This window comes from Magnolia sinica, chromosome 5, assembly GCF_029962835.1.
Source record: "Magnolia sinica isolate HGM2019 chromosome 5, MsV1, whole genome shotgun sequence".
Lineage (NCBI taxonomy): Eukaryota > Viridiplantae > Streptophyta > Magnoliopsida > Magnoliales > Magnoliaceae > Magnolia > Magnolia sinica.
In genome coordinates this window covers 9,786,304-9,799,717 of record NC_080577.1, presented here as the reverse complement: position 1 = coordinate 9,799,717, position 13,414 = coordinate 9,786,304, and the positions used below count along the sequence as shown (strand labels likewise).

The 13,414-nt window shown below is 41.0% G+C and overlaps 1 protein-coding gene across 1 annotated transcript; it reads right to left on the bottom strand.

Annotated features, from left to right (window-relative positions):
* Positions 1–12,065: 12,065 nt before the first annotated feature.
* LOC131246921 (peroxisome biogenesis protein 7-like) lies at positions 12,066–13,049 on the bottom strand. The gene has a single exon (XM_058247384.1). It carries the CDS (start codon positions 13,047–13,049, stop codon positions 12,066–12,068), a length of 984 nt encoding a protein of 327 aa, XP_058103367.1.
* Between the last annotated feature and the right edge of the window lie 365 nt (positions 13,050–13,414).

Here is a 13,414-nt window from a genome sequence, read left to right as displayed (position 1 = left end):
AGAAGATATTGAGAAAGTTTAACCATTTTAATTGTTTACGTCAATACTTCTTATGATTATAGTGTGACTCTCATGAAGAATACAGAAAATAGTGTGTCTCAATTAGAGTATTCCAGAATAATTGGTAGCCTTATGTATCTAACAAACTGCACTAGACCAGACATTGCTTTTGCAGTAGGGAGGCTAAGTAGATATACACATAACCCTGGAAAAGAGCATTAGAATGCTTTGTCTAGGATTTTGAGATACCTAAAAGGCAGTATAGCCTATGGTTTACATTATAATGGTTTTCCTGCTGTATTAGAAGGATACAGTGATGCTAACTGGATTAGTGATTCAGATGAGACAAAATCCACAAGTGGATATGTCTTCACTTTAGGTGGAGGAGCAGTCTCTTGGAAGTCTACCAAGCAGACATGTATCGCTCGGTCTACTATGAAATCCAAGTTTATTGCCTTAAAAAAGGCTGGAACAGAAGCCGAGTAGCTTAGAAATCTCTTAGCTGATATACCATTGTGGCCAAAGCCTGTATCGGCCGTATCTATTCATTGTGACTGTCAAGCAGCTATAGCGAAAGCAAAGAGTAAAATATATAATGGAAAGAGCAGACATATTAGACTCAGACACAACATAGTGAAACATATGTTGCGTGATGGAGTCATATCTATTGACTTTGTGAGGTCAGAAAAGAATCTAGCAGATCCTCTGACTAAAGGACTATCTAAAAGGTTAGTTAATGATACATCGAAGGGAATGTGGCTAGGCCTAATATATGAGCTGCCAGTGTCGGCAACCCAACCTATACAAGTGGAGATCCCATGAGATAGGTTCAATGGGTAAACAACAAGACACGAGATAGACGATTGCACTGAGTTGTATGAGCCCCTTCTATGGTGTACAGTGCGAGCAGCAACGTAGAAGGATGAGTTGTTAGAACTCTTAATGAATCCATATCCATATATTTGGTGGTGTATACAGTTGCTGCATACACTTGATGAAATTCACCTATATGGGTGTGGAGGTGAAGGCCGCTTCCTATGAGAATCTAGGCGAATTCTCTAGAGCACTCATGAAATTCAGGTAATGGTATATAGCCGAAACGCACCGAACCGCAGAATCACTTGCAGAGGAAGAGTTGTGTGAGTGGCATGTACTTGCGATCTACATTAAAAGGATTCAGGTTCAAAACTATGGTGTCACCTGATTACTGTAGACCTGTCTTGCTTACTCTAATGTCGGTTCAAGTCTGTGGTGACACCGGCACCATTGCACAACTATTACGCTTTAATCCGAAAGGGTTTTATTTTAAAACATGTGGGGGATTGTTGTATTTTGTTTTAAAATAGCATTAAAATTTGAATTTTTAAATTTTCGGTGTTTTCCCTCCACATTTGAAAAGCTTTGGTACTTTTGTTTATGGGTTTTGTCCCACATCGGATTTGAAAAGGTAAACTATCTTGTATATAAGATAGTCTTTTTGCCTAGGGCTTGAGCCCCTTTCAGGGGGCATGTGATTTGGTCCTGTGGGGGGGCTATGCCAATAGCTCTAATCTATGCCATTGACCACACACACGCGCTCGCTCGCCGAGCCGAGCCGTGCCGTGCCGTGCTGAGCCGAGTCTGAGTCCGAGTCCGTGTCCGTGTGCGCGTGCGTGTGTGCGTGCGCGATGCGACGGGACGGGACGGGCTGGGCTGGGCGTGGGCGTGGGCGCGGGTGCGGATGCGGGTGCGGTGTGTGTGTACTCGCGTGGGTGTGTGTATGGGTACTCGCAGGACTGTATGTGCGAGAGTGTACTCGCATTTGCGCCTTTTCGTTTTAAACTAGAGAGATGCGTCCCTTCCGGTTGGTCGCACCTGTTGGGTTTAAACCCAACGGACCTAACCTTTTATAAAGGGTGCTTATGCACCACTTCGGAGTCTATATAAAGACAACCGATTCCAGTTTCAAATATACGAAAAATTCTTCTTTTATAAAACGCTCTCTGATATTTGGTTTTAAGCATTTTTCTACTGAGTTCATCACTGAGTCAACTCAGTACTTTCGGATTAAATTGCAAGTGGTTCGAGCCCGTGTACAGTGAGTGCACCGCTGGGACCGGGTCATAGTCGTTGTATCCTGGAGGTCGATTGCTCTGGAAACCTGTTGCACTTGGGACGCTGTCTAAGGGGAGCAAATTCGATTTCAAGCCGAGTGACTCAGTCACGCCTCGACTCATTCAATAAGTTCTTCTTTCTCAAAATTTATTTTCCTTTTTTGGTTCTCGATTTTTAATAGTCTATTTAATTCAACCAAATATTCCAACACTTTATTGTGTTAATTCTGTTGCAACAGGCGAGGATTTCTTTGCTTCTTCCCGCCTTTTCCTTCTTTATTCTATAACGAAGAAGCAGTTCTTGATCTTGATCTTTATTCTGTTAGTTCTGTTGAAACAGGCGTGGACTTCTCTGCTTCTTCCCGCACTTTCCTTGGTAGAGGTGTGGGCCCGGCTGTGCCAGTCTGAAGCCCGTTCAGCCCAATGCATGCATGGGTTGATGGCTGGCCATTCGGATTGCGTGGTGTGCCCGACACCACCGACCTCGGTGGTGTATTGACGTCACCATTCTGTGTGCCTTACCATTGTGTATCTGTTATATCTAAACCGTTCGTCCATTTGGCGAGATTGCTTGAGGGTTTGAGCGCAAAAATGAGAAAGATCCAAATCCAAGTGCCCAACACCACAGAAATTTAGAAGTCGTGTCCTTTATCCACCGTATGTGGCATACTTGCTCCAACACCCAGATCCACACCCTTCATCCTCAGTTAAAAATGACGGGGAATTCACCAGAAAAGGATTGATCTCTAGGAGATTGCAATGATCTACACACGTAAACACAGCCAGCTGTACACGTGGCAAACATGCATCTCAATCTTAGCAGTTGAAATCCCGGCGCCGGTGTAGATGGGTCATATCCCAAAAATGGCACTGAAAGATGGTCCTAAGAAGCTTATAGGTGGACATCTACCATAGGGTTAAAATAAGAGCTGGTTTAATAAAATGGTATAATAAAATAACAGGTCTAAAACTCAAATGGATTGGTGCGTGTGTCTGAGCTAAGCCACAGTCCTAGGTGGGCCAACAGACTTTTCCCTAACCCAACCAAAGCCTCGGTTGGGCTCACACGATGGACTTTTGGGCTATCTAGCACTATAGTAATTGGCCATGATTATTGTTGATATCTTAAATATGTAAATAACAGTCTCTCGATGCCATTGACAGACATGTCGATGCCATCGAACAGACATCGATGTCATTAAAAGAATTCAGAAATTCCATGTTTTACCATTGGAATGTTTTTGTGTATTCTCCGATAGCATCAAAGGTGTTCGATGTCATCAACAATCTGCTGATGCCATCGAAGTGTTATCGAGCGTATATGCAGAATTGCATATGTGCGAGATTTGTTTCCCATTTCAATTGTGATTCATGCAAGCTATATATATGAGTGTAATTGGGATTTGGGAGAGGAGAGGGCTTTCTAATTCATTATAGGATTTCAAGGGCATAACTTGGGGAGAATCGAGGCTTGTTCGAATTGAGTAATCTCCATCTCTTATAATTTTCTACTTTTATAGTGCATCATTGTCGCTTTGTGCCATGGTTTTTTCCGCAAGGGTTTTTCCACGTCAAATTCGATTTGTTTGTGTTTGAACTTGGTTGGACGATTGGAGTACTTTGCTTAATTCATCCTTATGTGCTTCTGCGGTTACCTTTATTATTATTATTATTATTATTATTTTTTAAGAAAGCTTTCCATTTCATATCACAAAAAAACCTTTACATCTCCAATTTACAAATTCGAGTTCCCTAGGAGGAAAATGACTTGGACGGAACCTATCATAAGAAAGGAAACAGAAAATAAACCCCGCAGGACCATAGAGAAGAAGCCAGGCCAACGAACATCTAGTTTCTAACTGCGCCCAGACCCACCCTATCAAGGAAGATCTGACCCCTGACCTCTCTAGGAAGATCGATGATGATGTGGATCAAAGCAGAAGCTTGAGAACCGCTGCCCCAAGTGGTATTAGAGCTTAACATTGGGATGAAAATTGAGTATGAAAGTATAATATTAATGGCTTTTAATCCAAAATTTGATGTTGAAAAATATTCCTGAAAAAATAATTTTAAACTATGGAAAGTTAAGATGATCGGTCTCCTAATTCAACAAGGATTGGATAGTGTTCTCCTTGAAAAGTGACTGAAATCTATGATAAATGATGAATGGAACAAGATGGATAAGAAAACGATAACCTCTATACAATTGTACTTAATATCTGAGATCCTCTATAATATTATAAGAGAAAAAACTGCAGCAAGTACCTGGGTGAAGTTCGAGAACATCTATGCGAAAAAATCTTAAGAGAATCGCTTGTACTTAAAGCTCTTGTTATTCAATTTGAAGATGGAGGAAGGGGCGGATGTTGAAGTCCATATTAGTAACTTTAACATGTTAATTAATAAATTATTGGATGTTGAGGAAATGATGAAAGATGAGGATCATGTATGCATCATATATATTCTCTCCTGGCTTCATACGAGTCTTTTAAAGACTTGTTGTACACTGGTAAAACTACCATTAGTGTCGATACAATCATCTTAGCCCTTCATTCGAAGGCAATGATAAAGAAAAGTAGTGATGTGGGTGCCTCTATAGATGCACTAGTTATGAGGGGCTGAATTATGAACGGGACAGTGGATCTTCTCGATCGAGGTCCAAATCTAAGGGCAAAGGCAAAGGCAAGTTGAAGTATTGGAATTGTGAGATGTCCGGGCACATGAAGAATGATTGCATAAATCATAAAGCAAGAAAAGAAAATTCAAAATTTTTTTTAGGGAGGCTAACACAACAGAATCCAGTAGGAGATAAATAGTAGTGACGTACTAACCGCATCAAGATCTGGGTACTTCGACGAAGAATGGATCTTGATATGGGGGCTTCATACCACATGACCCTTCATCGGAGTTGGTTCACCAGTTACAGTGAGTGCGATGGTGGCTAGGTCTTTATAGGCAATGATAATGCATGTATAGTTGGTGTTAAATCGGTGCGCATTAAGATGTTTGATGACATGAAGTGTATCTTGACTAAGGTGAGACACATTCCTGATTTAAGGAATAGTCTAATATCTCTTGGAACACTCGAGGCACTTGAGTGTAGATTTATCGATTTTGATCGTGTTCTTAAAGTTTCAAAGGGGGTACTCATAATCACTAAGACACAGTAATGCTGGGTTGGATAAGGAATTAAACTCTATTAGAGAGGGCTCGATACATGATCAATAATGCTGGGTTGGGTAAGGAATTATGGACTGAGGTTGTTAACACGACTTGTTACTTATTGAATTGGTCCCCTTCTACGATCATTGAATGTAAAATCTTAGAGGAAGTGTGGAGTGGTTAGCAGGTAGACTACTTGAGACTATGAGTATTTGGTTGTGATGCTTACTCTCATGTACCATTACTTGAGAGAGATAAGCTAGACTAAAGAGCTAAGAAATACATCTTTGTCGGGTATGGTGGTGTGAAGGGATACAGGCTTTATGATCAGGTCACATGGAAAATCATCCTTACTTGTGAGTCAAATTCGATGAAGAATCATTGCTCCATAAAGTTGAGCACAAGCAACCAGAAAAGTTGGTTATGGATGTTCATTTAACAAAGATGAGACACAGTAGATATAGAGACACGGACAGAGGTATAGGAGCAAGTGTAACAGCCATCTATGAGAAGGAATCTTCTAAGGATCGCAATTTACTGATAGAATACAGGAATGACTCAAATGTTGTATTTACCCTCATTACAGATGAAGGAGATCCGTCCACTTTTCAGGAAGCTCTTGCTGAGCCAGATGCCGAAAAGTGGAAAACAATGTTGGATGATGAGATGAACTCAGAAGTGGGAGCTAGTGGAGCTTATCGTAATTTAAAAAGTGATAGGGTGTAAGTGAATCTTCAAGAAGAAACATTATAGATACAAGGAAAGGTTGGTAGCAAATAGATATGCTCAGAGAGAATGTATCGATTTCATTGAGATATTCACGCTAATTATCGAGCAAGTATCTATCAGATTTGTGTTGGCACTGGTTACCCAATGTGATCTTGAGCTAGAGCAAATGGATGTGAATACTACGTTCCTGCATGGGGAATTAAAAGAGCAGATCTATATGAAGCAACTAGAAGATTACGAAATACAAAGGGTGGATAACAAGGTTTGCAGGTTGAAGATGTCGTTATATGGCCTGAAACAATCACCTAGGTAGTGGTATATAAAGTTTGATTCTTTCATGGTGAGTTAGAAATTTACTAGGAGTGAATATGATCATTGTGTTTATTACAAGATACTGAGTGAAGAAAAATTCATTATCCTGATTTTGTACGTCAATGACATACGCTTATCGTCAATCACAACATATTTGAGATCAACTTACTGAAGACTCAGTTATCAGGGATATTCGAGATGAAATATTTAGGGGCCGCAAGGAGAGTTATTGGCATTGATATACACAGAGATAAGAAGATGAGCAAGTTATGATTATCTCAATTTAAATACTTTGAGAATGTATTAATGAAGTATGGGATGGACAAAGTAAAGCCAATCAGTGTTCCTCGCGTAGCTCCGTTCAAGCTATCTTCATAAGTATAATGTTATAAAACAGATGAAGAAAAGCATAATATATCTCGTGTGCCTTATTCGAGTGCGGTTAGTAGCTTGATGTATGCCATAGTCTGTACTAAACTAGATATTTTACATGCAGTGGCTGTTGTTAGTAGATACATATCTAACCCTGACAAGCAACACTGACAAGTAGTGAAATGGCTACTTCAATACATTCGAGGTACGCATGACTACGTTTCATCTTTTGAGAAATCAAGGATTAAGTTAGTAAGCTATTTGGATTTTGATTACGCAAGTAATATGAACAATAGAAAGTCGACTTCCGGCTATTCATTTGTGTTAGCAGGTGGAGCAATCAGTTGGATGTCGAAGCTTTAGTTTGTGTAACATTTTCCACAACCGAAGTTGAATACATGGCGATGACAGAAGTCTTCAAGGAAAGTGTTTGGTTAAGAGGGATAATAAATTAGTTGAGGCTTCAGTAGAAGGTCGTGCTGGTTAATTGTGACAACGAAAGTATAATTAATTTGGCTAAAAAATTTATTTATCACTTACATAATAAACATATTGGTGTTTGTCACCATTTTATCTAACAAGTATTCGTGGAAGAAGGTGTGACTCTAGAGAAAATTCACATGAGCGTGAATCTGGCTGATATGCTCACTAAGGTGGTTCCCATAGAGAAGTTCAAGTTTTACACAACTTCTCTAAGTTTAACGAAGGCATAAAAGGAAGATTAAGTGTGCACGAGAAGCGATGATGAAGATATGATGCAAGGTGAATTTAAAGATGAAGAAAAGAAGCTATGAAGAATGGCGATTGAAGACATGGTGAAGATTATTGTTGATATCTTAAATTTGTAAATAGCAGGGTCTATTGATGCATCGACGAACATCTCGATGCCAGCGAAAAAATTTAAAAATTTCATGTCTTATAGCTAGAACGTTTTTGTGCATTCCTCGATACCATCGAAGGTATTCAATGCCATCGATGATCTGTCGATGTCATCGAATGTGCCATCGATTGTATACGCAGAATTGCGTAAGTCCGGGATTTGTTTTGTATTTAGATTGTGATTCTCATGCAAGCTACATATATGGGTGTAATCAGGGTTTAGAAGAGGAGAGAGCTTTCTAATTCGTTCTAGGATTTCAATGGCATAGCTTGAGAAGATTCGAGGCTTGTTTGAATTGGGTAATCACTATCTTTTGTAATTTTCTACTTTCATAGTGCATCACTGTTGCTTACGTGCCATGGTTTTTTTCCACAAGGGTTTTTCCATATTAAATTCAATTTGTTTGTGTTTGAACTTGGTTGGAAGATTGGAGTACTTTTCTTGATTCATCTCTATGTGCTTCCGTGGTTACCCAACAATGCATGCCTTCTACCACAAGGAAGAGAGAGAGAGAGAGAGAGAGAGAGAGAGAGAGAGAGAGAGAGAGAGGATTGTGTTTTGGACCACAAGGAGCTGGATTAGGATTGGGCATGGCCCCTTTAGGCCTGCCACTAGCCTGATTTTACCTCTAATATTAGACCGAGTAACCCAACCAAGGAGCTTAGATGTTCAAGCTAAAATGATTCCTGTAACAGCAAAGAGCAAAATGGGTGCAGCCTAAACTGTGAAAATAAAATTTTGGGAGAACAATATAAGCATCATGCTATTGAGCAAAGCAGTGGCCAGAAGTACCAGTAGGTTACACTTTGACCCGAGTAGATGGGACATGAAATCCCGTGTGAATGGTTAGGGACCACATTGCAAAGTTGAATATTCTAGTTGGAGAGTGAAAAGTAATGTGAGGGAAACTTGAAAAGATCATCCTAGTTGGAGAGTGAAATAGAATGTGAAATTTCGAGTTCTCAAGCAATAAGAGGGGAATCTCTGGCCACATGCATGTAATAAAATGAGAACAATTCATAGGGATATGTGGGCGTTCGCGCGCGCAAAGGGAGAGGGAGAGTTCAAGTCCAACTAGTTGTGCGTGTGTGCAAGGAGAGGGTCTCAAGTACAACTGGACTACAAGTCACAGCCCATCATAAAAATCATCTTGCGTGAAAATAAGCTGCATCCACTCATCTAATGGACACAATTTTTTTTTTTTTTTTTTATATTTATTAGTAAACCGACATTGATGGTATGGTCTGCTTGATGTGCAATCAGTGATCCTCATATTGGGCCAACCTAGTGTAATTCCTGAATGTGACAAGCACTTGTACTTTGGAAGTTATTTGTGATCCTCATTGTGAGATATGTGTTATATCCAAACCGTCCACCCATTTGGCGACCTCGTTTTAAAGGTTGAGCTAAAAAATAAGACAGCTTCAAAGATCAAGTGGGCCACGCTGCAAAAAGTAGTGTGAGGTTAAATGTCTACCATTGAAACCCTTTTAGAGTTACAGAAATTTTGAATCAATTTAATATTTTTTCTGACTCTTTATCCAGGCCTGTGTCACCTTATGAACAGATTGGATGGAAAATAAACGTTACGATGGGCCTACGAATTTTTTAACGGTGAGAATTATTGTCCCAGTGTTATTCGCGGTGTAGTCCATCTAAGCCTTGAATATGACTCATTTTTGTCCTCATATTCTAAAATCATTTCACCAAATGAATGAACGGTGTGGATATAATAAATACATCATTGTGGGACATTATGTAACTTAGATCTCCTTTGAACGGAAACGGATTGGCTGTGTGCCACACAGGAGCTATATGGCTCGTCTAGGTACGTGTCGTGCGAAGACGACCTTTGACGCTCCTCGAGCCCCGCGTTGTAGGAACGGTTCAAAGGAGATCAAAGTTACATGGCCCCCACAGTGATGTATTTACTATATCTACACCGTTCATACATTTTTTGAGATCATTATAGAGTATTATCCAGAAACGAATCATATCCAAAGATCAAATGGACCACACTACAAATGCCAGCAGGGATAATGGTTTTCACCGTTAAAAAATTCGCAGGCCCACCATAATGTTTATTTTCCATCTGATCTGTTCATAAGGTTAAAAAGACCTGGATGAAGAGGAAAAACAAATTTCATATTGATCCAAACTTCTGTGAGCCCCAAAAAGGTTTCAATGGTAGGAGTTCAATCCACCACTGCTTTTTTCAGTGTGGTCCACTTGATAGTTATATCTGTCTTATTTTTTGTCTCAACCCTTACAACGATTTGGCAAACTGTATAGACAGTTTAGATATAACACATGCCTCATGATAGGACCCACGGAACTTGCTGACGTCAATACACTAATTATATAGCTGGTGTGTGGTACACCAGACAATCCGCCGTTCGTACAATTGGGAGCTCGAGGAGCGTCAGTGCTCGTCTTCGCATGACACGTTCGGGTGGTGGTACACCAGCCAATCCACTTGCCTTGATGAGAGGAGACTGCCAACTGCCGTACAGTAAAGGCAGTTTCGTCAGGCAGCGGATTGAGTAACTCAGTAAACTCCGTAGGTCCCACAGTCTCATTTTATCCACTCCGTCCATACATTTCAGCAGGTAATTTTAAGTCATTAGCCCAAAAATGAATTATATCAAACTTTAAAATGGACCACACCATCGGAAAAATTGTGAATTGAACATCTACCATTGAAAATTACGTAGGGGCTACAGAAGTTTTAGATGATATTTGCTTTTTCACTTCATCCATGTCTTTTTAATATTATGAGCATGTTGGATGATAAATAAATATCAATGTGGGCCATAGAAAGGTTTCAATGGTGAAAATCATTATTCCTACGGTTTTTTTTCAGTGGTATGGTGAGCTTAAAATTTATATATATATTACGTAAATTTTAGGCTCAATCACCGAAATTATTTGAAAAAATAGATGGATGGAGTGGATAAAATAAATACATTCACGGTCCAAATGAATTTACTCGGTATGATAAGAGCGTACTGTGTACTCAGTATGCATTCCAATTTCGTTTCGTCAATATTGAAATGTGAAAACCCGCATTTATGGAAGCGGATCGGCTTGTGTACCACGAAATCGGATTGCGTACTGAGTTACTCGGTACGCTTTTATCGTACTGAGTAAACTAGTTGGACCCACAGTGAATCTATATGTTTTATCCACACCGTCCATCTATTTTTCCTGCTAATTTGAATGGTTGATCCCAAAATCGAAGTAAATACAAAGCTCAAGTGAACCATGTCATAAGAAACATTGTCCAATAATGATTTCCACCGTTGAAACCTTCCTAGGGCCCACAGTAATGTTTATTTGTCATCCAACCTATTCATGAGATCACAAAGATACGGATGAAGAGAAAGCACAATCATCTGCTTGAACCAAAACTTATGTAGTCTCCAAGAATTTTTCAATGGTAGAGGTTCAATGACATTGTTTCCTGTGGTGTGGTCTACTTGGGCTTTCTATATGCTTCTGTTTTGGGCTAAAGCTCTAAAATTATCCATTAATATCGATTAATGGAGTGCATAAAATAAATAAATAAAGATGGAGCCCACAGAGTTTACTCGGTACGCAACGGGTACTGAGTAACTCAGTACGAATCCGCTTCCGTGTACCACGGACCAGCTAGGTAACTGGTGTATTGACGTCAGCAAGTTCCATGGGGCCTTAGATATGTGTATTATATCCAAACCGTCCATCCACTTGGACTCGTCTTAATGCTTGAGCCGAAGAATAGGACAGATCTAAATAACAAGTAGACCACGCTCGAAAAAGAAGTGAGGGATTGACCCTCTGCCATTGAAATGCTTTTGGGTGCCACATAAGTTTCAACATGAAATTTGTTTTTTATATTCATCCGTGTATTTGCGACTTTATTAATAGATTGTATGGAAAATAAATTTTATGGTAGCCCTGAAATTTTTAAACGGTGAAAATCATTATCCTCGCTGCTATATTTGGTGTGGTCCATTTGGGCTTTATATATTATTCATTATTTGTCTAATGCTCTAAAATGATCTAGAAAAATGGATGAACGGTATGGATATAATAAATACATCATTGCGGGGCCTATGTAACTTTGATCTCCTTTGAACCGTTCGTACAACTAGGAGCTGGAGGAGCGTCGGCGCTCGTCTTCGCACGACACGTATCTACACCAACTATAAAGCTACTCGGAGCTGGAGGAGCGTCGGCACTCGTCTTCGCACGACATGTATCTACACCAACTATATAGCTGGTGTGTGGTACACAGCCAATCCGCTTCAAGGGTGAAAACTAGAGGAGGGTACTCATGTACCATCTGGATGGATGACTGTATAGAAAGGTAGGCATCATCTACAGGGAACGACCGTAGAATATAAACGGATAATACAGTATGATTACTTTAAAAAAAAAAAATCGAATTTTTGCGAAGAAGAGAAACATCAGTGATAATATCACAACAGTCAAGATGAGCAGCATCGAATGAAACGAGAAAGGGTATTTCAAGTTCAAAGCCTCAGCTCAGCCCCTAGCCTATTCCAGACATGAACAAGGCCGTCCAGTCCGGTGCTGGCCATCAGACCCTTCACGAGCGTGCTCATATCTAATCCAAGCACAGGTCCCTCGTGATGAACATACTTCTCAGTCGGTGGGCCCTCCACCCGACAGTTCCACAATGCCACCTCCGAATTTTCCGAACATGAAACGATCTGACTCTCCTCTTGGTAGGGCAAGAACTTCACCTTGTGGATGCTATTGGCTGTGTGTATGACTGTGGCAGGCTCAACCCCAAGGACCATGTAGGCGGTGTGCCTGATATCCCATGTCGTGATGCAGTTATTAGATTTGGAGGCGGTGACGATGCAGGTTTCATTGTATTTGCACCAGTCGCAAGAACGGAAAGACTGACCAAACCCAGCTTTAGCAACAAATCGTGGCTCGCGGATGTCGTAGATACGGAGGGTTCCATGGCCAGCACAGGCGAAGATGTCGGGATGGTGTGGGTTCCACACGGAGGAATGGATAGGATTGTTGTCAAATAGGAAGGTGCAGACACTCTGGAGGTTTTCTTCACCTGTAGTCCATAGATTGACGGTGAAGTCGCTGCCGGAGGTAAGAAAGGAGTCTGGGCGTATAGGGTTCCAGTCGATGCTACTAATCTGGAAGTGGTTTCCGTAACCGCTGGCAATGGGGTTGGAATAAGGGGGGCGATTAAGGTCGAAGACCATGATCGAACCAAGGTCGTCTCCAACAACGATGATATTGCTGCTGAATTTGGACCAGGTGCATTCGGTGAGGCCCCCCCAGGTGTTGAAGGAGATGAAGTTGGTGATGGAGGAAGGGAAAGCGTTGAGGATGAGAAGGCGACCACGCCTCAGTGGCTCATCAGAGGGGACGGCGAGTGGGCCAGAGGCTGCCACGGCAAGGCGGATATGATGGAAGGGGCTGAATTTCACGTCACCGCCATGACAGCCGATCTTGAAGGAAGGCATGCCTCTCACTCTGGTAGGGCAATGAAGAAGCAGTTCTTGATCTTGATCTTTATTTTATTAGTTCTGTTGCAACAGGCGACGGCTTCTTTGCACTTTCCACCATTTCTTATATTTCTTATATTCAAGAACTTAAGCGGTGGCGTTCGTGTGGCCTTATGCTAACACAAACATCTGGGTCCAATCGCAGCCTACCTCCGAATTCTTGCCCAACTAAAGGCATGTGCTGGCCCGGCCCACTTTTACTCCTACGGGCCTACTACTATGGCTGTACACAAGCTATGCGGGCTCAAAGCGAAGACCTAGCTTGGCTCGAACTAGCCTGAGTTGAGCCAAGCTTCATATGACCCCGCTTATTTTGAAAATGA

Excerpts from the sequence above, each read along its gene's own strand:
- LOC131246921 (XM_058247384.1), bottom strand. The coding sequence starts at position 13,049 with ATGCCTTCCTTCAAGATCGGCTGTCATGGCGGTGACGTGAAATTCAGC.